A 23979-nucleotide genomic window follows, 5' to 3' on the forward strand; every position below is an offset into this window, starting at 1 on the left:
TGCCTATAATGGGGCTCGTGTTTCTGTTTCATTTCACTGCCAACTTTGCTTTTCTTCTCACCTGCTACCGGCTTTTTACCGGTTATTACATGTACAGTCCGAATGTTCCTAACAATTTTCCGAATGAAAGTGTTTGTTGCACAACCCAAACACACAACTCTTAGACAACTCAAAACATGTTTACAGTAGGAAAGATAACTGTTAGGAAAAACAAAAAATTATATAATTTTTTAACCCAAACTCTATTTTACCTCTACAATAAATCAATAATGCCCTTACAATGCTACAAGTCCCTACAAATTAAATCAAAACATTCATTCACATGTATATGATGTATTTGCTCAGAAAAATAAAATAAAATAAATTCAAGACAACTTAGCCCAGTCCCAACAACACCCTTAAAAAATGAAAGTTATTCTTAAATTTGGGCTGATATTAAACTAATAAAACCCAACCTAAAACCAAAATTAGACACCATAAATGATCGACACATCTTAAATCTACTTTGATGTGCTTAATCATCCAAAATTAAAAAAAAATGTCTTCCATTGCGGAATTATGTCTATGATTGATAGAGACAGAAAAATCATAGACATGCTATCTTATTGATAGATTGATTTGTCTTGTTTTGACTATTTCAGTGTCTACGACGACTATCGAACGAGCGTTTTCAGCTATGAAAATTGTTAAAATAAGACTTCGTAACAAAATGGAGGATGAATTTCTTGCAGATAATTTAGTTGTCTACATTGAAAGAAAAATTTCTGAAAGCTTCAATTCAAATTTGATATTTGATGATTTTGTTTCTCTAAGGGCGCGTATAATGCAATTTTAGACACCTTGTATTTTGTATTTTCTTCTTTTTTTGTATTAGTGCCTACATGTTAACTGATATATCAATTTGGTAGATATTTATGAAGTTTGATAGATGCATTTTTTTGAATTGTAATTAACATACTTTTATCTATTATAATAAAAATATAGTATATAAAAAGAAAAAAAAATATTTATCGTTATATTTTATTATTTTAATTCCGTTCCTACTAAGACAGATTTCTGGCTCCGCCACTGCACGTTGATGGCACCTATGCATGTGGATCCCACCAATGTATCTTGGGTTGTATAAGAGTTCTGCATTTTAGTTGTGCAAAAATCATTTTACTTCCCCAATAAATGTGAAAGAGTTATTTCGAAATAAAAATAAATAAATGTGAAAGCTAGTCCATATGAGAGACTTACAATATATGGAATAAGATCCTCTCAATTTCAAATGAAATGGATACTATCTATTTTATGGTCGGGATTTAAAGTTGATGCATCTAATGATGTACATGATTTCACATTATTTAATTTAAAAAAAAAAAAAAACTGCCAACATTAACTTCATATACATTATTAAATGCATCAACTTTAAATCATGAACTTTCATTTGAAATGGTTATTATCAATTTCATTAAATAAAATGAAGATGATCTTATTCCAGTATATAGAGCCCAAAATTTGCTAATAATTCGATCAACAAAATTACTAGGGATTTCTAACTATTTTGGTATGCATGAATAGACCAAGGAATGGAATAATTTCGTTGTTTGGTTTCACATCATTATTAAATTAAATAACTATTTTTCCGTGAATGTCTAAAAAAAAAAAAAAGGGTGTTTTGGGAAATGAATTTTAGTGGTAGGATATTTTAGAGAATTTGATTCAATTTCGGTGAGGAAATTTGGTTATTATTATTATTATTATTATTTTTTTTTTTTTTTTGTGATATGTCCACACAATAGCGGGGGATTCAAACTAGTGACTTTCGCTTCATGAGACGTGGTCCCAGCCGATTGAGCTATCCCTTGCGAACATGTTATTAATGTGCTGTCACCAAACAAAAGAATATAAGTGGTTATTTTACTCAAACTTCTTGTACTCATAATAATACCCATTCATATTCATAATGAATCGCCAGAATAGTGTATTAAATGTTGCCTAAAATGTTTTCTAATGGAGCTCAAACTTGAGAAAATGTTTTATGAAAAATGATCAAAACACTCACAATGCACTACAATGACACAGCACCAAGGCACATTGGCGTGATGCCCACACATTGGGTCTCACCTCAATGTGCCTTGATGTTGTATCATTATTGTGCACAAAAAGTGCAAGCATCACTCCCCATGTTTTATATGGGTTATACCGGCTTATTTTGAGAAAAGCACAAACACATATAGAGTTTTACTTTTACTTCTGAAAAAATAGTGGTCGTGTGGCCGCTCTCCTCGAATGAAAGAGTTGGTGACATGTTCAGCCCAATTTAGTCAGGATGACTGTGCATCCGCTCTTCTTCCATTAAGAGTAGCCACACGACCCGTCTTTTTTTTATTATTATTTTTTAAAACAAAAGTTAGCTTATGCCCACACAAGAGTTCAACAGGATTTTTATTTTTTGTTAAAATATTCCTATAAAAAGGTGTGAATTTTTTTTTTTTATAAAAAAAGTGTTTTGAGATGTTCAGTAAATATTTGTAGTCAAATGATTCTAATTTTATTACATCAATGTATAATAAAAAATAACATATAATGAATTAAAAATTATAGATCTTTTAAAGATGATAATTTTTTATCACCTCCCGTGTCTTTAAATTGTTTAAGATGATTTTGATGAAGTTTTTAACTCTTATTTATTTTTGTTAATAAATAATTCATATTTATCACATGAATGTTGGATTCAGATCCTTTATATATTATTAAAATTAAATTTAAAAGACATTTAAATTTGATTGTCTCAAAATATAGCAAAATAAGATAAAATAAATTAATAATCCAGAAAATTCTGACCCAATGCATCCTTGGACACCGATGGAAAACGGGAATAGGATCTTCTCCATTTCGTTTGAAATTGATAAGAGCCGATTCATTATCTAGATTGGCTTAAAAAGATCTAAGGTTATAAATTTGGCACGTCATTTAAAAGCTACTTAACGGCATCCAGAGAAAACGTTCAACATTCTAAACCAAACCATTCCACGTGAGAATTGTGAACCAAGGACAGTTCCAGGTGGATCAAAGAGTTGTCTGAGCGTGGGGGAGCGCATAGCGGCGCGTCACGGTTGCCCTTGGTTAGTGGCAGCGGCTCCGTTCTTGCTGGGTGATGGGGAAGCTCTTTAGTGTGTCGTTTGCGAGGAAAGGGAGATGTGAGTGTAGATCGGGCCGGTGTGTCTGTGTGGCCTGCTAGGCCTGGAGGTGTTATGCGGCCGTGTCCTTCGACGACGCCGGCCGGTGCACCTCTGTGGTCTTTATCTTGCGTTTTGTTATGTTCCTTTGTACCTCTAGAATTTCTGCCGTTTGACATTGGGGGTGAGTTGTGCAGAGGGGCACAATCTTCTCAAATGGGTGATGTAGAGGCTGGTTCGGTGAGTGAAGTGGAGGCTAAGGAAAAATGGAACGGGTTGATTTTGTTTATTTTCTCTTTCTCAGCAGCCAAAAAAGAAAGGGAAAAATGAAGAAGAGACACAAAGATTGGTTTTTAATGCTCTAAAGCTGAAAAATTATTGGGAAAATGAAGAAGAGGGGGGAAGAAATAAACAGAATACTGTCGGCTTAAAAAAAAAAAATCCTGCATCAAGTAGAGGAGAAAATAAACAAAATCAAGACCATGATTCCATGCCTTTGCCATCATTGTCGAATCCGAGTCAAGCTTCTCTCCTTGCAGACATGGGGATGGAAGAGGAGAGGGGGACTTTTTTTTTTTTTTTTTTGTTCCTTTCTGAACTCATAATGTGGAGTTAGTCTAATGTTAAAAACTTGACTGGCGTTAACTTTCCATCTTTTATTATGAGAGCACTAGTAGCAGTTATCCTATATTGGTTCCCTTCTCTATATTTAAGGAAAATTTCATAAAAAAAATCAAAAAACCTTCCACAGATACCACATATTTAGATGAGGGGGTTGGGAATGAATAGTAATTCTCTATGTATACATATCTACTATTCCTTCCCTATGTATTATTTTAATATAAAAAAAGTATAATTAATTGATATAGGGAATAGAGAAAAAGTAGAAAAGAGAGAAAAAGAATAAAATAAAAGTAAAAAAATAATATTTAATTGATATAGGGAAATGTAAGGGAATCTATTGTGGGATATTTTTTTATAGGGAAGCAAAAAATTGTTTTGTTCCCTAAATATAAGAAAAATTGTTAAAAATCTGCTGCTAGTGCTCTCAAAGTCGGATAACGTGGCACCTTTTTGTGCCTGAACCGATAGCTTTTAAGTCCACATCTTACTATGTTGTCCAATTTTTGGATATTTCGCCAACAAATAAGTTATGCACTAATCATAATTTATTTTGGAAGAATTCATTTTCTCTTCCACTTTATGGACAGGGAATTTATAAGTGGTAAGCGTTAAAAAATAATAATAATAATAAATAAATAAAATCATAAAGCCTACGACCAATAATTTGACCCATGTAATAAATTAGAGTTAAATGAATAATGGATATTAGTAGATTTGCTATTTATGAAAAAGTTATATAGGTATTAAAAGTCGACTAAATTAATACATGTACTTCTTAAGTTTATCAATTTGACTCATTCGCCCACCTACCATTTAAAAACTTAACGGAATTTTCATACCTCCCCACCCTAGGTCCTTGAGGGTAGTCCAGCCACCTTTAAGTGATAGAGAGTTGTGTTTTTTCATTATTATTTTTTTTAAAAAAAAATTATTAGGCATTAAGTTAAAGTGACATTTTGTACATGTATCAACGTTTTATTGGTCTTAGATGACTTTTTATATATGTGGTAAAACTTTAATTAAGTTTTTAAATGGTAGATGAACAGAAATATCAAATTAATAAGGGTAAAGTCCACATACATGACTGTTTTACCAAATTTCAAAGCCAAAAACATGGATAGTTTGTGAACTTTTATTGATTCAAAACCATTTGGTCAAATGGAGCCACCACTAGGTTTTTCCTTTAAAAAATAAAAAATAAATTTGTTGTTTGGAGTTTTTTTATTTATTTATTTTTAATTCACGAGTATATTTTTGTTTTCGTAAAAAATTGTGGGGGTCATTTTTTTTTTTTTTTGGGTTGGCCCGAAGAGACATTGATAATTTTTTTTTTTTTTTTTTTTGTAGTTTGTGAATCTATTGAAAGTTTAGAGGGACATTGTCAATTGAGTGGTAGTTTGAAAAAAAAAATATAAAGTATGTAGACTTTTCCTAATTAATAAACTTGAAAATTACATGTTTCAATTTTATAAATTTTTAAAACTCAAGTACATTTTTTATAAGCTTAGAACTCACATGTATTAATTATGCATTTAACCCAATCAACTAATGCAAACCAATATTGGGTTGGGCTCCAACTTCCAAGAAAACATGTCGTGTGTGGGTGGTCCAAGCCCAAATCAATGTTTGAAAGCCTATGTGTGCGACTTGCCCTAACGGGCCTAACCTCAAAATTTCTAACATCATCTTAATTTTGCTCTTTCTCTCTCTCCCTTCTTCTTCTTCTTTTTTTTTTTTTTTTTTTTTTAAATCATCTTTATTTTGTTGAGTAATGCTATTATAAACTAAACTTTTATATAATGACTATGCCATAATATTAATGTGGTAGTCCCAACCAATCCTTAGATGAGATTTGATTTTTACACTACATCATCACAACAACTGCACAACAACCCGTCACATGAGGGTGAGCCCCAGTGTGATGTTGTAAATCTAACATTTTTCAACTAAATAAGGTAGGGAATAAACCTTAATAGAAATGACAATAAACCAGAGAGAATAATATCAAATATTCTAGCATTAAGGTTGGTTGGGACTGCCACTAGTGACAGAGCGAGGAATTCATGCTTGAAGGGGCTGAATTAAATGCAATGACAATTTTTTTTATTTATTTTTTCTCTTTATATACTATGTTTCTACTATGGACATAAAATATGATAAACATAATTTGAAATAGGAATTAAATATTTTATAACATTCATATTATCACATATCTATCAAAATTCACAAGTATATGCAAAGATTGATATATTAGTAAGGTACCATGTAAGCTTAAGTAAAGAGCAAAGTTTAAATTGCTGCATACCCTTTTTTCTAAAGAAGACAATATAAATTTGTAAAATTTCTATAAGATAAAAATATAGTATATATATATATATATATATATATTATTTTAATTTAGCTTAAATGCTGTAAAAAAAAGTTTGAAGAGATTTCTTGTAGTTATTCCAAATAGTCTAAATTTAATTCTAAAATTTTAATGAGAAAGAGAAAGAGAAAGAGAAAGAGAAAGATAATATAATTAAATATGGCCCGTTAAAAAAGCTCAATAGAATCTCTTATAATTTTTTTTAGAGAATCAAGACAAATTCAATATTTTTTTTAAGGGATAAAAAATGTGAACTAATTGTGGTTGGCCTCCAATATTGTAGAAGAAAACATGCACGTCTGAGAACTACTTTCACCGACCTACCTACCAAAAGGCCCAAGGCCCAAGCTTATATATATATATATATATATATTAATTTCGTCCATTCACATCCAAAATCCTAGTTTTGTCCCTGCTATGATATATTTCCTTTTTTTTTTTTAAAAAAAAAAAAATGCACAAAATGCCAACATAGTTGTTCAGAATCTCGCAAAATGAATTTATGCTAGTTCTTTTGGTCTATCCGTAATCTCCTTTATATTGTTAAAAAGTGTGCTTGATCCAGCAATTTTATAATTTTAAAAAAAAAAAAAAAAAAAAAAAAACTGTATAATGTAAAACAGAACGATTTATAACAATTTTTTTACTAAAGAAAATCATATTACTTATAATTTGAAAACATGTATATATATATTTTAACCTTTTTAAATCACAATTTTTTGAAAATTCATTCTCAAACTTACATTTTCTAGATTCGATTTAAAATCGTAGTTATTTTTTAGAATAATAATATTTTGTCTCTTTTCCTTTTATCTTTTCTAGAACAATGTAAAGGCAGTTTCTGAGTTCTGACAGGCACCCCATTTAGCAGCTTTTTGGCTGCCAATGGAGAAAACCACCGGAAAGCTCTACCTAAAAAAGACAAACCAAAACCGCCAAAGGCATTCAAGTACACCGCTCTAATCCACTGCTTCAACAAAGGTCACGCAAAGTCAACCTCCCCACCGCTCGATCATCCCCGAGATCTACGCCACGCCCTCTGATGGGCAGACCACTCGTTTTAGTATTTTCATACTCCCACGTCAGATCTGAAGCTCCAGCCGCCCGAATATGAGCCAAAAAACGCCCATAGGGAAACACTGCCAATCCCGTGCCTCCACCTCTCACTCGCCAAGAAAGCCTTCTCTCCGGTCAGTGACGGTTACGGTAACCCAATCATATTATCCTTCTGGAAAGAATCACCACACACACCAACAAAACTCAGGGTTTGGGTTCGGATCAGGTACTTCGCCGAGCACTACACCAGCTCAGACTCCATTAATGCCCACTCCGACCTTTTGAAACCCAGCACCCGTAAACGATGTCGTTTCTGCGGCGCAGAAAGGCCACGGAGCGCCCAAACGCAAAGCCTCACGACATCGACATCGACACCGAGAACGACGACATCCACGACAAGAAGACGAAACCGAGGCCGAAGCTCAGGCCGAAGAGATGGTCGTGCGTGGACACGTGTTACTGGTTGATTGGGTGCGTATGCTCGGTGTGGTGGTTCTTGCTGTTCCTGTTCAGCGCAATGCCGGCGTCGTTTCCTCAGTACGTGACGGAGGCGATAACGGGTCCGTTGCCGGACCCGCCGGGCGTGAAGCTGAAGAAGGAGGGTCTGACGGCGATGCACCCAGTGGTGTTCGTGCCCGGAATCGTCACCGGCGGGCTCGAGCTGTGGGAGGGCCACCAGTGCGCCGAGGGCTTGTTCAGGAAGAGGCTCTGGGGTGGGACTTTCGGGGAATTGTACAGAAGGTATTGGCTTTTGGGGTCTCTACTGCGCATAAATTCTGGTGCTTCGTGATGAGCAATTTGGGTTTTTGGTTGTACTCTTGGTCTTGTTCAGAAAAAAAAGAAAAGAAAAGCACTTTTTGTCTTTTGGATTTTGGGTTTTCTTTAGTAATGCTCAAGCAAAAGTTCTTTATGTGTGTTTTGCTTAGTCACAAAGCTACGGGTGAGGGAGTGGAGCGGTTGTTGGGTCACTTGGGTGAGACCCATGTGAGCAAAGTGTTTGATTGTTTATTTATGGTCCCTTTTTTCGTAAGGAAGAAACCTATGATGATTTATAGGGTTTAGGCAATACTATGTTTGTTTATAGGGTTTAGGCAGTACCATTTCCTTTCATGGGATTGGGAATGGATAGTATTGGGTGGTGTTTTTTTTTTTTTTTTTTTGGAGTAATTGAAGCTTGTGGAATCATCTTCCTTTGGTGGTAAATAAGTGTGATCTTGAAGATGAAGCAATACCATTTCCTTTCATGGAATTGGGAATGGATGGTATTGGGTTTTTTTTTGTTGAGTAATTGATGCTTTTGGAATCGACCCTCTGTGGTGGTAAATAAGTGTGGTCTAGAAGATGAAGCGGTAGCAAATTGAATCGTATGTTGCATATTGGTATGAGAAAATCTTTTGGAGCATGACATTTGAGGAAAGTTTACTTAAGTGTTAATTGGGTTGTAGCAAGAATGCAAAACTTCATGTCATATGGTTCTTGGCTTATAGTGGAAATCATAATGGAGAGGTTCTTGGAATCTGACTTATGTTAATAATGTTCGATAAATGTCTGAAAAAAAGTACTTTGCTGCTGACAGAAATTTTAATAATGTTTGAACCAGGGGGCGTTGTAAACGGTAGTTTCTATATAATATCTTTAACATAAGATTGGCTATGAGGTGATTATATAATGATAGTCCAGTAGAGATGTCTTTTGTTGTCATCTGCTCTGTACAGCAAAGCTGTTCAGAACATTAAACTACAATAGGGTCGACTGAGTATTGCATTTTGTTCTCAATAATTACCAAAAGTTTATCTCCAAAAACCAATTACATGTTAGATGAAGATGATCTTTAGGAAGTTATCGTGTGTTATCTCAAATCTCTAATTCTTAATTCTGCCAACCCAATTTAACCAATTTTAAGCCTTTATTGAATATTTTGTGGTCTTTCTGCTTGAGTTGGATTTATTATCAACACTCAGGACTTGTGAATTCTGTGCTTCCACCCTTTTTCATTCTTTCTGATATAGGCATGGATTGTTCCACATAGTTAATAGGTTTCCTGTATCCATACAAAAAATTGACTTAAGAGCACTTTTCTTTCTTGCTTCTTCTGACACATAGGAGTTACATTATATGAGAGATTTTGTAGGCAAAATATTGTATCCTTTTAAAAATACGGTTTGAGTGGGTAGAATTTGATGATCAATGAACCATAATTCTCCCTGCGTACCTGCTAATTTAATTTATACTTTTAATTTTTAATAAGAAATGAATATTTTTTGGCAAAGCACAGGAAAGTAATTAAAGATAAATGAATGTACACTAACTACACCTTATATTGATTTATTCTTGTTATATATGTTAAATTGACCATATGTATCTGTTTTTGATTATTAACAGCGGGTAGGATTTGATCATGCCAAATTTGCCTATATGCTTACTGTTTGTGAGAGTTAGCTCCCAATTTGTTACAAGTTTTACAATGATTGGTGGTGGAATTCACTCTTTCAGGGGGTGTTTCCCTCCTTGTTTCTGTATATTCTCTGCAGACCATTATGCTGGGCTGAGCACATGTCGCTGGATAATGAAACTGGACTGGACCCTTCTGGTATAAGAGTCAGGCCTGTATCTGGACTTGTGGCAGCTGATTACTTTGCACCAGGTTATTTTGTCTGGGCAGTCTTAATTGCCAATTTGGCTCGCATTGGATATGAGGAGAAAACTATGTATATGGCTGCATATGATTGGAGATTATCATTTCAAAACACAGAGGTATAATCTTCAATTAGGAATTAATTTTTCCTAGAGTTAGTCCACCAAATCATCTTGCATTGGTGAAATTTCATTACTTAACTATTTGGCTGAATTTTCTGTTATTAACTTGTAGTATAGCATATGTTACTATCTTAAATCAGTTTGTCATTTTCTGCCTAATTGGATTGATCAGGTCAGAGACCAAACTCTAAGCAGGATAAAAAGTAATATAGAACTCTTGGTAGCTACAAATGGTGGGAACAAGGTGGTTGTTCTGCCACACTCAATGGGTGTTTTGTACTTTCTGCATTTCATGAAATGGGTTGAGGCACCAGCTCCAATGGGTGGTGGTGGAGGGTCAGATTGGTGTGCCAAGCATATAAAAGCGGTTATGAACATTGGTGCACCCTTTCTTGGTGTTCCAAAAGCAGTCGCAGGACTTTTCTCGATTGAAGCCAAGGATATAGCTGTTGCCAGGTTTATATCGTAACTAGTATGATTTGAGTAGGACTAGGTCATTATCTTGTCATTGATTGTCTTAATCACACCAATTTCAGAATCACTGCAGAAGAAAAGAATGTTTTGTAGCATGTATAGGATCATTTCAAGGAAATCAGGTGCATCAATTTCTTTTAGTATGAATTTAGTGCTGGTCCTAATGGATGAAGAAGTCATCAATTTCATGATGACTTCAATCTAGCTGATGGGTCTATGCTGTCAATGCTAAGAGAACAAAGGGAATCATTCCATTTCCATGCAATTCTTCATGTATGCCATAGAGATTACTCCAAAGCAGAAATGTCCGAATGTTCTGTTTCAGTTTGCTTCTAGTAGCCTTTTTCCATATACAAGAATTAATTTTATTACTAACAAGAGACACTCAACTACATGGGGTATGTACGAGAGATCCCTTAAAAGTTGCAATATAAAATTCACTCAATCAAGAAATTAAAAAGAAGAAAAAGGAGTTCAAGAATTTTCTTCTTAGTCTTTGATTTGCAATGTACTTTCTCGAGGAATCCTTGTTCATTTACTCAAAACGTTGTTTCTCTGATGTTTAGGATTTTTGTTGTTTAAGCTTTTACTTCCCAGCTCAAAATAATGCCATCATGCTCTCCAAGAATGCCCATGCATCTTTGGGTAAACTCTGTGTTCAAATATCATTTACCTGAACACCTAAATTTACTTCCAGACGCCAAACATCCATGCATGTTTTCATATCTGTGTTTGGTTAATTGATGAACTGCTAATCCTTAAACAGGGCTTTCGCACCAGGTGTTTTTGATAAAGACGTTTTTGGTCTTCAAACTCTACAACATATGATGCGGATGACCCGTACATGGGATTCAACCATGTCAATGATACCAAAAGGTGGGGATACTATCTGGGGTGGCCTTGATTGGTCACCTGAAGAGTACTTTAACTGTAGTGCAAAGAAGCTCAAGAATAATGATACCCGCACTGCAGACGAAAATGAGAATGGGACTCTGGGTTCTACAAAGAGGGTAAATTATGGGAGGATAATATCATTTGGGAAAGATCTAGCTGAGATACATTCCGACGAGATTGATAGGATGGATTTCAAGGTAATGTTCTGAATTTCTGTTTGGCTACTGTTAAGTTAAAGCCCATTCCATTGATCATAAATAGATCATCCGTGTGTGTGTTTGTGTGCGCGCGTGCACATATGTGTGTTTCTATTTGTGAAAGTACAAACCTTTCAAAGAGTATTTTTTTCTTCAACCTGCAAAACGTTATGCTATTGACTTTATACATTTGAAGGAAAAGAAAAGGATTTTTAATAAAAAGGGAAAAAGAAAAATGAATATAAAATATAGATAAGTAATAAAAATATCATATTGTAGCAATTTATTACACATGAATTAAAGGAATACATAAGAATAATTTTTTCTTTAATCAATTTCACAACAAGAATCAAGAAGAAGATAACTTAGTTGATGGAAGAACACGAGCATATCTGGAGATCAACTGGTAGTGAGAAAAGGGATCACTTATTTCTTGAACTGTTCTTTCAGAAATCTGATTGATGAGCCGTAATATAATTCATGGCTCATATGGTAACATATAATTTATATAGTATTTTCAGTCAGTCTGTATGCAAAGCTACTAGTCCCATTGCAGATATAATGGGAGGGTTTCTTGCATTTTGCATGGTGGTGATTTTGATCTCAATGCTTCTGCTTTGCAAGATTATGCAAAAACGACTTATCAAAAAAAAAATATTTATACTTATCAAAAAGATTATGCAAAAACGAAAGTGCTGCATTTTTTTTTCCCTTAGATTTTGTGTGGAAGCATGATTCTTTGTTTTTGTTATATCAAATGCAAGCCTGTAGAAGTTGTCATATATTACTTGCTAGAATGCTCAACCAATCATATGAAGGGCGGAGTGCCATCTACTGCACTCTAATAATGGCTGATTTCCTATAATCAAAGTTTGGTTTTATGTCTGAACTACATTTTTATACTAGCTGAATTATCCCAGATTTGTTTTTGAGATGCTTACTGATTTGAGGCATTTGCTACCTGCACTAGCAATTATTATTTGTGTGAAGTGTATTGCTGCTCATTGACCAACAGGGTGCTGCCAAGGGCAATAACTTTACAAATGCAACCAAGTGTGATGTATGGACAGAGTACCATGAAATGGGTATTGAGGGTGTCAAAGCTGTCGCAGATTACAAACTTTACACAGCTGGATCGATTTTGGATCTGCTTCGTTATGTTGCCCCCAAGTTGATGGCGCGTGGAGATGCTCATTTTTCATACGGAATTGCTGACAATTTGGATGACCCTAAATATGAACATTACAAATATTGGTCAAATCCCTTAGAAACAAAGTGAGTTTTTCAACTTTTCTTTGTTGTTCTTACAGTTGTTTCATATGAATGATGAATTGAACTAGGCATAATAATTACTTTCCTCCTTTAAATGCTGTTGATGATGCCCTATCAAATTGTACAAAAAGAACGCATTAATGTAACTGCCCAATGTCGAAGCTTTTAACTAGCCAAGCGTGCATCATTCTCTATTGTGTGTGTGTAAATATGTACATGCATGCACATACGTACACGTACATACATATGTATTTACATGTTTATACACGTCAGGCCATGATGCCACCTAGTCTAGGTTGAAAAAGCCACATCTGTGTGGTACAGAAGCTCAGATTTGAAATCCATCTTCATGTTGTAGTTACTAAAGAAAATAGACATCTATGTGATAGGTCTCAGCGGTTGGAAAGTGTCTCTTATTGATCTTAAAATGGTCTTCATGATTTGTTTCGTCTTTATTTATCTCGGCAATTTGTTGTTCTAGGTTGGTAAATTAGCCCTTAGTAGCACTGCTTAAACTTCTGTTACTCTGCCTTTGCAGATTACCAAATGCTTCAGACATGGAAATCTACACTATGTATGGTGTTGGAGTCCCTACAGAAAGAGCATATGTGTACAAGTTAACTCCTGCTGGCGAATGCTACATTCCTTTTCAGATAGATACCTCAGCAGAGGGTGGAAGTGAGGAGTCTTGTCTAAAAGGTGGAGTTTTTTCTGTTGATGGAGATGAAACTGTTCCTGTTTTAAGTTCAGGTTTCATTTGTGCAAAAGCTTGGCGTGGAAAAACCCGATTCAACCCTTCAGGCATTCGTACTTTCGTAAGAGAGTATGATCATGCGCCTCCAGCTAATCTTCTAGAGGGTCGTGGCACCCAAAGTGGTGCTCATGTTGATATAATGGGTAATTTTGCATTGATTGAAGATATTATAAGAGTAGCAGCGGGGGCTACTGGAGAGGACTTGGGTGGCGACCGAGTTTACTCTGATATTTTCAAATGGTCTGAAAAGATCAATTTACGGCTATAGACTTATATGGTGCGTATCTAAAGCTTATTGATAACATTATATCGAATGTCTGATGGAGGGTCCGTTTGGGTTTGCAATTTCAAAAAGTGCGATTTAAAATAACGATTTTAAAATGTACGATTTGAAAAAATGATTTTTAAAAACACAATTATGCTTTTGACAAAATCGCAATTTTGCCTTTAAAATCGCAAATTAGCCTTTAAAATTCTGCGTTTTCAAAAAAGCATCATATTACCTGCGATTTGAAAAAGCAGATTTTCTGCGTTTTTAAATTGCAATTTTTAAAAACGCAGTTCCCAAACGATTTATGTTCTGCGATTTGGTTTAAAATAACACTTATTGTCTACGAAATCGCAATCCCAAACGTATCCGTAATATATTGTTGAATGCAACTTATTGATACTTAAAGCTTGAGAGATTAGATTTTGCGCATTTCCCCTTTTTCTTGCTTAAAGTATTATAAGCCATTAATTTTATGCCTTCTCTTGGTTGAAATTTGGAAATTTGTGAAGTGGCCCAAGTATTTAGATACACTTATGGTTCCATAAAACACAAACATGTATCAAGTCCAACTTTTTGTATTTCTTGTAATAATTCAACCTGAAGTGAACCTTATCCCAAGTTCCTACCTATCGGTTTTTATTTGTTTGGTCATCTTAGTAAGTCTTACTTTTTCTGTAATTCAGCAATCACGGTTGACTTATAAGAACCAGGGCACAGTGCTACACTTCCCAAATTTTTCTTCAAAAGTTGGTTCCCATGAGATGGTGACACATCTTTCAAAACAATAAAACTCATGGGATGGTGACACATCACTTGGGAACCAACTTTTGAAGAAAAAAATTTGGGTAGTGTAGCATTTCTCATCAATATGTTGAGTTAATTTACCGCCATTGTCATTCCTGTCCTCCAGTGTTAAATCTTCGATTCTACAATCTCCTGGAATTTGTTTTTCTATATATTCATACTCTTCTTTTATATTTTTGCCTCGATGCTATGTTTTTGTCTTAACTTTCTTCCCATCCTTGTTTCAGTATACTTGCTTTTAGTAAATGCTTGAAGACACCTGATGAACTACCTATTGCCCGCGGTTGTGACTGGGGAGTGCTCGTTTTCGCTCACATGAAGCGCCTAAGAATTGAGGTGCTGGTTGCCGAACTAAATGCATCCCAGATTTATGTTGTATTTAAGCGCTGAATCTGGTTTATGAATTGATATCCCACATTACACCGGGCTCCCTACTACTTTAGGTGCACCTAACTTATGCAGTTCATAGTTGCCCGAAATTTTGGATAGTCATTTAATTATTTTATTTTTGTCAATAGCATTTGTTATTAATTAGTGTCTGTTACTTTGTAACTCTCTCTCTCTCTCTCTCTCTCTCTCTCTCTCTCTCTCTCTCTCTGTGTACACGTGTGTGTCAGTGTGTGTGTACCTGCTTGAGACTTGACCTTTTTCATATTTTAGATATGACATTGGGTCGAGTCCTGCGCCTGAAAATATTCTGGTTTGTTTTAAGAAAAAATGGACTGATTCACATGATGAACTTAGAAGCCTAAAATGTTTAAGACACAGATTTGCTGGCTGTTAGGCTGATTAACTAATCTGGCATAAAATGTTTTATGCTTCTGATTTTCGTAAAGAGGAGTAGGGCTGTGGGAGTAACTTCAGGAGTACTTGTCATATCTCTTTCGTAAAATATTCTCTCTCTCTCTCTCTCTCTCTCTCTCTCTCTCGTGTCTTAGATTAGAACAGCTTCTGCGATTTGTCCTGTTTGTGGCTTGATCTCTTATCGTGTTTTATTTAGATAGCAATACTCTCTTTAGGCCCACTCCAAGGCACAAACGGGCATACTCTTACATCTGCATATTTGAAGTCCCCCCCTGTGGGTCAAGTGTCTTAGATTAGAATAGCTTCCGAGATTTGTCTTGTTTGTAGCTCGATCTCCTGTTGTGTTTTATTTAGATAGCAATACTCTCTCTAGGCCCACTCCAAGGCACAAAAGGTCATGCTCCTACATCTGCGTATTCAAAGCTTGATTGAACCGCGGGTAGCTTGTATAATGCCAAAGTGAAGAAGCGTCAGGCCCGTCTGTTAGCGCTTCTCCCTACTTGTAAGTAAAGTGAAATCCCCATAAATGGAATGAAGGCACACCATTCCAAAAAGGGGCATTGTTGTGTTCTAAACAGGCAAAGTGAGGCTATCCTTTTATGAGTAAGCGCATCGGAACAACTTATTCTTTATAAAAGTCATAATCATTCGTCCTCTTTATTCTTAAGATAACCCCACACCTGAACCATTCTTAAGACCACCAAGCCCTCACGAATGAGTTCTACTATAGAAGCTTTCAATGTAGAACTGGGGACAAATCTTTCACTCACTAAGAAGTAAAAACCTGTGACTAGATCCTCCTGAAGACGGATGTGAGGAAAGAAGTGGCATTTGGAAGTGTTGTTGATTTAAAATTTAGGTAATTAAATAATTGTCCTTGATTTCGATCCCGGGTACCGAAAGCATATAGATTTGAGTTAAGGTAGGTTACGATTGTCCTTGATTGAGCTCATAGCACTAAAAGCATGGTTGAGTTAAGGTAAGATGTACGTTACAAAAAGATGTTAATACCAGAAACAAACATAAAACTTAGGAAATTCAGCCAAAGCAAGCATCTCCTAGGGACTATGGATCCCTCCAAGTGGGAAGAGTCCAACAAAGGGGGGTAACGATCCTTCTATCCGATAGATTGTTCTTGTACCTATCATCGAGGATCCTAACATCAAACATCGCAAAAAAAGTCTTTCAAAAACACCTCTCTCTCTCTCACATTATGACCCATAGACACCACCACCAAACCCATCAACGTCACACCCTCAAGTCTCCGGGGCTACCCATTGTGGTTTCATTGCTCCTCTATCTCCCAGCTCCACCCCAACTCAAGTCAAAACTCAAGCCCTAACATTCATCACCATCGTCTCGTGCCGGCTGCTTGCCACCACTATGTTTGTCACACGACAAGATGGTGGCCTTGGTGGATGCGGTGGCGTTAGACCTTGGCGCCGCCCAAGACCATAGCCTTTCCCTTCTCTCTTTTGATATTAACTTCTTAGTTTGAGGTGTTGATCTTTGATTGAGGTTTTGACCGGTGTGAGTTTTTGAATTTGGTGTTTGTGTGATGATTTTGTTGCTGTGTGTGCAATTTTGGGTGAGTGTGGTGATAGTAGTGTAGTAGTGGTGATTTTTAGTGGTGTATTTAGGGCATTTTCAAATCCCAATCAAACACTTAAGAATGTTTTCCGACAATTTTCAAGTTTGTAAACAGTTACCATTTTTTCTTTAAAATATTTTTCAAGAACAAATATTTTATACCAAACAAATGGAGCCAACGTTATATGATTTCTCACCCAGACCTCGATGCACAAAACAGAATGCCTTCTTCTTCTTTTTTATTTTTTTATATTTTAATTTATTTATTATTATTATTATTATTATTATTATTTGTTTTTTACGTTAATGACAAGCAGAATGTGCCAGCTGAACTTTTCAGTGGCCTTGGGCCTTAACTTTAAAGTAGTCCTAAGGACATGTTCAAAACAAGAGAGTTTAAAAAAGAAATGCTATATAAATTCTCACTTTCACACTCTTAAGTACATATTTTTTAACGTGGCAGTGAAAATTACTATTATATTTAAAATTTAATAGTGATTCATCCAAAATCACGTCAAAGAGAGTGTATTCGAAAATGAGGGAGTGGCATGACTGAGATGAATACTCGAAAGTGGGTTACTTCCTTGCTCGGTGAATAAGAGAAAAACTCAGAGAAAAAAACACGTCCTCTCTTGTCGAGGACAAAAAGTGGAGAACACATAGCATTCTTTGAGCACATAGGATCAAACATAAAACAACGCTTTCTTGGTCAAGAATTTTAGGTAGCAATAGACTTTAGGGTTTGTTGAAGCTGTTGAGACTAAGAGCGTTTGTAGCATTTATCGTTCCAAAAATTATCCGTGTTGTTACACCTTTTATAGGAAAAAAAATAAAAATAAAAATAAAAATTAGGCCTGGGGAAGAGACAAAAGAATGGGCTTTGGATGGGCGTGGTTGAACAGGAAGGAACTCAATGATCTTCGTCTCTACTCTCTACCAAGCCCTACCAATGTCCTCTTGTGAGGATGGCAATCAAACTCAAGGCTTTTCTTTCTCTATTTCAAGTCTCCCTAGATTCTACTTTCTCTCACTAAACGACATGGAACAAAACGACAATCCACCTTTTGATCTTGCATTTTTCATTGCGCACCTAGTCAATTTACTGAACTACCCTTTTTGGGTTAGGGCCCTTTAGGCCCTCCCAAGCCTCACCATTAGAGGGCAGCCATTTTTGGTTGCGTGATGATAATTTTTTTAAAGAAAATTTTAAAGTATATTATCTTTGAATATAATTAATTCATGCGGACAAAGGAATCTGATTATATTTTTAATTGATTTGGATGCATCTAACAATATGTTAGATTTTTAATTTTTAATTTTTTAATCGATCCTAAGAAAAATACTTTATACCAAGTGACTCGATCAAACTTCACAAACTATCATGTCATGTATCAATGAATCATTAATTTAATACATAATTAAATTAATGTGAAATATAATAATTAAAAATAATATTGAATTTTGATGTGCTTATAGAATATATTATTGCTGAATTGATTTCGTTGCTTTTAAGGAAGTTTAGACTTTTTTCTTTTCTTTTCTTTTTTTTTCAAATAATTTACAAAGTCCTTTTTCATATCACAACTTACTTTTGCAACTTGGAGGTAATGGAACAAAAAGTAGTAGAACTTAATTGGGGAAGTTAAATTATGTGTTGACTTCCGATATAAAATTTTTTTTTTTTAATCAAATTGTAGTTAGGGGTGCTCAAATCACACCCGTCTCACATAAGATAAAAGTTATAGAGTTCACCTGACCCTGACAGTCTAAGATGCAGAGGCTATTTGCATTAGGTATAGGACCACTTGTTTGAAGCAAGTGAACCCCATAGCCCTCCTTACTAGTTTTGATGAAATTGAAGTCTATTTTTAATTCAAATGTTAATGTTTTTTATTAAATTATAATTTGGGTGTTCATATTTCACCCATTTCAAATAAGATGAGGGTTGTAGAGTCTATTTGTCTTAAGCAGTCTAAGATGTAGGGTTTATTTGCATAAGATGTGGGGCCACCTGCGCCGGGCAAGTGGATCCCACAGAACTCATCATCGGTTCCTGGTCTTTTGTTGTGATTGTGCAAAATTTGGTCAACATTGCTCTTAGCCTATGGCTATGGAGAAAAGAGAGAGAACTCGATCTATAATCGGTCTAGCAATATTTAATTGGCAATGCCCTCTCTATATTACTAATTAAAATTGTATGTATGTGATAAAGATAACACCATGTATTGGCATGTTCTTTTTAATGCAGTTTTTTTTTTTTTTTTGTTGAAAAAAGTGGCAAGCACTCATAGTAGTTTATGTATTATAGAGCTGTATGTAAAATTGCTAATTAAAAGCTTAAAAACACATGTTTATCTGATTCTCCAAACCAAATGCATTTTGCATCGATGCATAAGTATTTTATGTTTCTCTCTTACATTCTCTTTTTCTTTATTATTTTACACATTAAGGCATATAAGTATTCAAATATATATATATATATATATATATATATATATATATATATATATAATGATATAGAAAAAATAATAGATAATCAGATGAACAATGCATTTGAAAAGCCATTAGTTAAAATAAAGAAGAAAAGTAGCGTTGATTAGTTATTTTAGATAGAAATTTAGAGAATCTATTGTGGATGATCTTATATTTTGGAAAGTTTTATTTTGTTTTGTTTTATTTTGTTTTTTTCCTAAATCCTTAATCCTTTTGTTACTTGCTCAGCAAGTCTAATTCTTCAAGCAATAGGTCCATGAGAAGCTCCAAGATTCATTGAAAATCACCTCTAAGATAGAACATGATGACAATTGAAAAACCATGTAGTTACTTTTTTATTATGACAAACATAATTATTGGTTACAATAATTTTTTTTTTTAAAGGCAAAAGTGGAACAAGGCTGACATGAATTTCAAAGAGAAAAACCCTCATTTAGAATAAAGTTTTCATTCAAATTGGGTTAGAAGAGTTTCGTTCGATTCAATTTATTAAACTAACATTTGTAAAAAACACATATAATTCTCGCATGTATTGTTAATAGATCATGCAGTTCTCGCTGAAATTTAATAGAATTACATGCATTTTAAATACATATCAATTTAATATATTGAATTGAAAAAAAAAAAAAAAGATTTGGCTTATTTACTATAAAGAAATATATGAGAGGTTTCCAATAATTTTTTCAGTAGTCCAAATTTAATTTCAATATATTTATCTTTCTCATGAAAAAATTCCAATTATTGAAAAAATTGCAAAAGATCTCCTATAGTTGTTTTTACAATAACTAAGCCAAATCCTCAAATAAATAAATAAATAAACCAAAAAAAAAAAAAAAATTTAAAAAAAAAAGAAAAAAAAAAAGGAAAAACTTTGTGCTTGATGAACTTAACCTTTTTATTTATCAATGGTATAAGCCTTCAACAGCCAATGAAGTCCATATTGAGATCCAATGATCCATCATGATCAACTTCCCCTTTTCAGATGACCAACTTCCCAATTTCTTCAATTTCCAAGGGCCCGGGGACTCAGCACCAATAAAGAGGATAAGGGCATTTTCGAAAATAAGGCCACCAATTTGAGCAAAATGCAAGAAACCTTAGGTACAACTTTTCTAAATCTCCCAGGATACCGGTCAATAACCTCACGCGTCTTAGTAGAGCGTGGTTGTACTGCCGGTGCTATCGCATAATTTGCAAATACTGTATTTCGAGATACAAGAGCACTCTCATCAGTTTCTTAACTATTTTCTCTGTTTAGAAAACAAAACTACTTTTTGATTCCTTATAAAAAAATACATCACAATAGTTTCCCTAAATTTTTCCTATATCAATTAAATACTATTTTTTACTCTTATTTTATTATCTTTTATCTTTCCTACTTTTTATTTTTTTATTATTTTTTTCTTCTCTCCTCTCTTGTCATCTCTGTCCTCTCTCTCTCAAAACCCACCAGTCCAACGCCCCTTCTTCTCTTCCTCCTCTTCTTTTCTTCTCCCTTTCTTCATCTTCCTGATCCTTCCTTCCTCTCTTCTCTGTGACCTAAAACAAGTAGAGTGAGAGAACCCAGGAGAGAGATTGAGAGAGAGAGAGCTTGAGGAAGAGAGATCGAATCAGAGAGAAAACCGAAGATGCAGAGAGACCCGTGGGTTCGATTTCCGGTGGCCTAAGAAGAGACGCGGTGAGAGGAAGGTCCGATCTCCAGTAGGTGATGCTAGGTCGACGCCGTAGAAGTTGAGGGTGCGATTCTAGTAGCTTGAGGTGCGAACTTCCGATGAAACAAGATGAAATTTCAGTGGAATTCCGAACATTTCAAACTGTGAAATTTCAGTGGAATTCTAAACTGTGAATTTTTCGATGATCCTAGGGCTTGGGGCTTTGCTGTGGTTGAAGAAATTTTTGATTTTGATTGAGTTTGAGTTTTGACGGGGTGGAGACGATGGAGGACGGGGAAGGTGGAAGGAGAGAGGAGAGAGGAGAAACTATTGTCTCTCTCTGGTAACAGTGGATTTGTGTTTGGTTGATGAGAAAGTGAGGGAAAAGGCGAGGGCTGGTTCATTCATGGTGTCTTGGTTGGGAAAGGAAGGAGGACGGGGAAGGAAGGACGCGCGAAGCAAGAGAGGAGAGATGGACTTTCTTTTTATTAAAATATTAGGTTGTGAATCTACAATAACCATGTAGCACGTAAATTTAAGGAGACTGATGGAGCTGTTTTTTTTTTTTTTTTTTTTTAATGTTTTTTTTTATGATATTTTCCCTAAATATAGGGAATGGAACCCCTTTTAAGGAATCTGGTGGGAGTACTCTAATAGCACTAGTAGCAGTTACCCTATATTGGTTCCCTTCCTTATATTTAGAGAAAATTTAATGAAAAACATCAAAAAACTTTCCACAATAGATGCCCTATATTTAGATGAGGGGGTTGAGAATTAATAGTAATTCCCAATGTACACATGTCTACTATTCATTCACTATGTATTATTTTAATATAAAAGAAGTATAATTAATTGATATAGGGAAGAGATAAAAAGTAGGAAAGAGAGAAAAAGAATAAAATAAGAGTAAAAAAAATAATATTTAATTGATATAGGAAAAAGTAAGGGAATCTATTGTTGAGTATTTTTTTTATAGGGAAGCAAAAAGTAGTTTTGTTCCTAAAATATAGGGAAAATGGTTGGGAATCTGCTGCTAGTGCTCTAAAAGAATATGCAACCAAACCTTTTATTTATTTTAAAAAAAAGACGTACATTTTTTTATTTATTGAAATTGAGCATATATAATAATAATAATAATAATAATAATTACTTAAACGCATTGCTCAACAGAAATAATATTCGAAATATAAAAATGGGTTTCCTCTATAAAACATTGCTCTTCCATAAGGTATAGTACTTACTTAACAAGCCTGTGACCCGCTCCATTTAACTTTCGACTAACATGCTGAACCTGCCACTTTTTCAGACCATTGAGGATTTTTTGAGTGTCCTGAATAAGATAACCATATTTACTTCTATTTGGCCCATCATGTTTCGGTGCTTGCATTATTTGGAGAACATCACCTTCTAGAACCACCTTATCGAACTCCAAATCACTACTGAATGTGGCTGCTCTCAATGCTGCCATGACTTCTGCTACATCAAATTGAATGATGTAATCTTTAGACTCCAACGGCGGTTAAATAAACGTACACTTTTAAAAAGGTGGTTTGGTTTTTTGTGTCTCGAAGCTTAAAAAAATGTTATAAGCATAAGAAAATATTTGTAACCTTAAGTATTCCTAAAAAATAAGTAGTCATTTGCTTAAGTGGCATTAATTTTGATAGAGAAGATTGTGTGATTATCCTCTTTTCAGTTGGAGATGACGTCTCTAATCTTTGGTGTCAAAACCACTGTTTTAACTTATGGTGCGTTTGGATGTTTGATTTTTGAAATAAGAATTCAATTATTACTTGATGTGCAAATATTGAAGTTTAACTTTGTGAGATAAAATTAGAAAACATTGAATAAAATATAATTTGTTTTTTAAAAAATTGAATAAAAATATGATTTATTTTTGAAAAAAATAAACACTGTAGCAAGTAGATAACATATATAGTTTTGCTTACCTCGCTTAAATTTTTTGTTTTGACCTTGCTATTTTTTTTAAAAAAATATTTTTAAGTAATAAGTTAGTTCATTCTACCGATACCTAGAGTAATACTATAAAGAAGACTCGTGTCCTTCTAAAATTGATATAACTTTTAAAATTATTATTATATGTATAATAAATCAGTATTGAATTTTTTTTATTCTAATAATAATTTTAAAAGTTATATATTAATTTTAAAAAGCTGTGTATAAAGAAGTGGAGCGTGGGAAATGGCGCGTGGGAGTGTGCAAGACGCAAACACAGTAAAGGGCGGCTGAGACAGAGATTGAAGGCCAAAGGTTTGGACGTTTGCGTGGGCCACTGAGAAAAAGACGTCAAGTGGAAAATACAAGCAAAGGTGATGAAGGATGAAGGTTCACATTGCACCCCCCAAAAAACAAAAGAATAAAATAATAATAAAAAAAAATAAAAACGAAAAAGCAAAAGAAAGGCGAGGACGCTTTGGGACGGTGGTGGACCTGGGAGAGTGGTGGGTGGGGTGTATGTTTATATTTTGTGGAATTTATGAATCTTCGGTGGTTGTTCCAGTAAAGCCAAAGGTCAAGAAAGAGAGGGACTTGTACGGACGACACAACCAGAGAAACAAATTGAAGAAAGAGAGAGAGAGAGAGAGAGAGAGAGAGAGAGAGAGAGAGTGTGTGTGTTTGTGGGTATTTCCAAACCTCAAGAGAGGAGACATGTCCATGTACATCCCAACAACACTATTCCTTGCTTCTTCTTCATGTCTAGGTAGATCCCAAAGGTGTCTCTCTTTCTCTTTCTCTCTCTCTCTCTCTCTCTGTATTTTTAGTTATCTTGTCTCCACTATCCAC

The 23979-nt window shown here is 34.6% G+C and overlaps 1 protein-coding gene across 1 annotated transcript; it reads left to right on the plus strand.

Annotated features, from left to right (window-relative positions):
• Positions 1 to 6990: 6990 nt before the first annotated feature.
• Positions 6991 to 15187, plus strand: LOC133857149 (phospholipid:diacylglycerol acyltransferase 1-like). Its single transcript, XM_062292284.1, has 7 exons — positions 6991 to 7953; positions 9744 to 9966; positions 10142 to 10425; positions 11210 to 11534; positions 12550 to 12809; positions 13345 to 13837; positions 14863 to 15187. Exons 1-6 carry the CDS (start codon positions 7517 to 7519, stop codon positions 13826 to 13828), a joined length of 2013 nt encoding a protein of 670 aa, XP_062148268.1. The 5' UTR covers positions 6991 to 7516; the 3' UTR covers positions 13829 to 13837; positions 14863 to 15187.
• The last annotated feature ends 8792 nt before the right edge of the window (positions 15188 to 23979 follow it).

This window comes from Alnus glutinosa, chromosome 14 (genome assembly GCF_958979055.1).
Source record: "Alnus glutinosa chromosome 14, dhAlnGlut1.1, whole genome shotgun sequence".
NCBI classification, from domain to species: domain Eukaryota; kingdom Viridiplantae; phylum Streptophyta; class Magnoliopsida; order Fagales; family Betulaceae; genus Alnus; species Alnus glutinosa.

Excerpts from the sequence above, each read along its gene's own strand:
- LOC133857149 (XM_062292284.1), top strand. The coding sequence starts at position 7,517 with ATGTCGTTTCTGCGGCGCAGAAAGGCCACGGAGCGCCCAAACGCAAAG. Across the intron at positions 7,954-9,743 it reads TTCGGGGAATTGTACAGAAG|ACCATTATGCTGGGCTGAGC; the intron begins GTATTGGCTTTT and ends TATTCTCTGCAG. Across the intron at positions 10,426-11,209 it reads AAGGATATAGCTGTTGCCAG|GGCTTTCGCACCAGGTGTTT; the intron begins GTTTATATCGTA and ends ATCCTTAAACAG.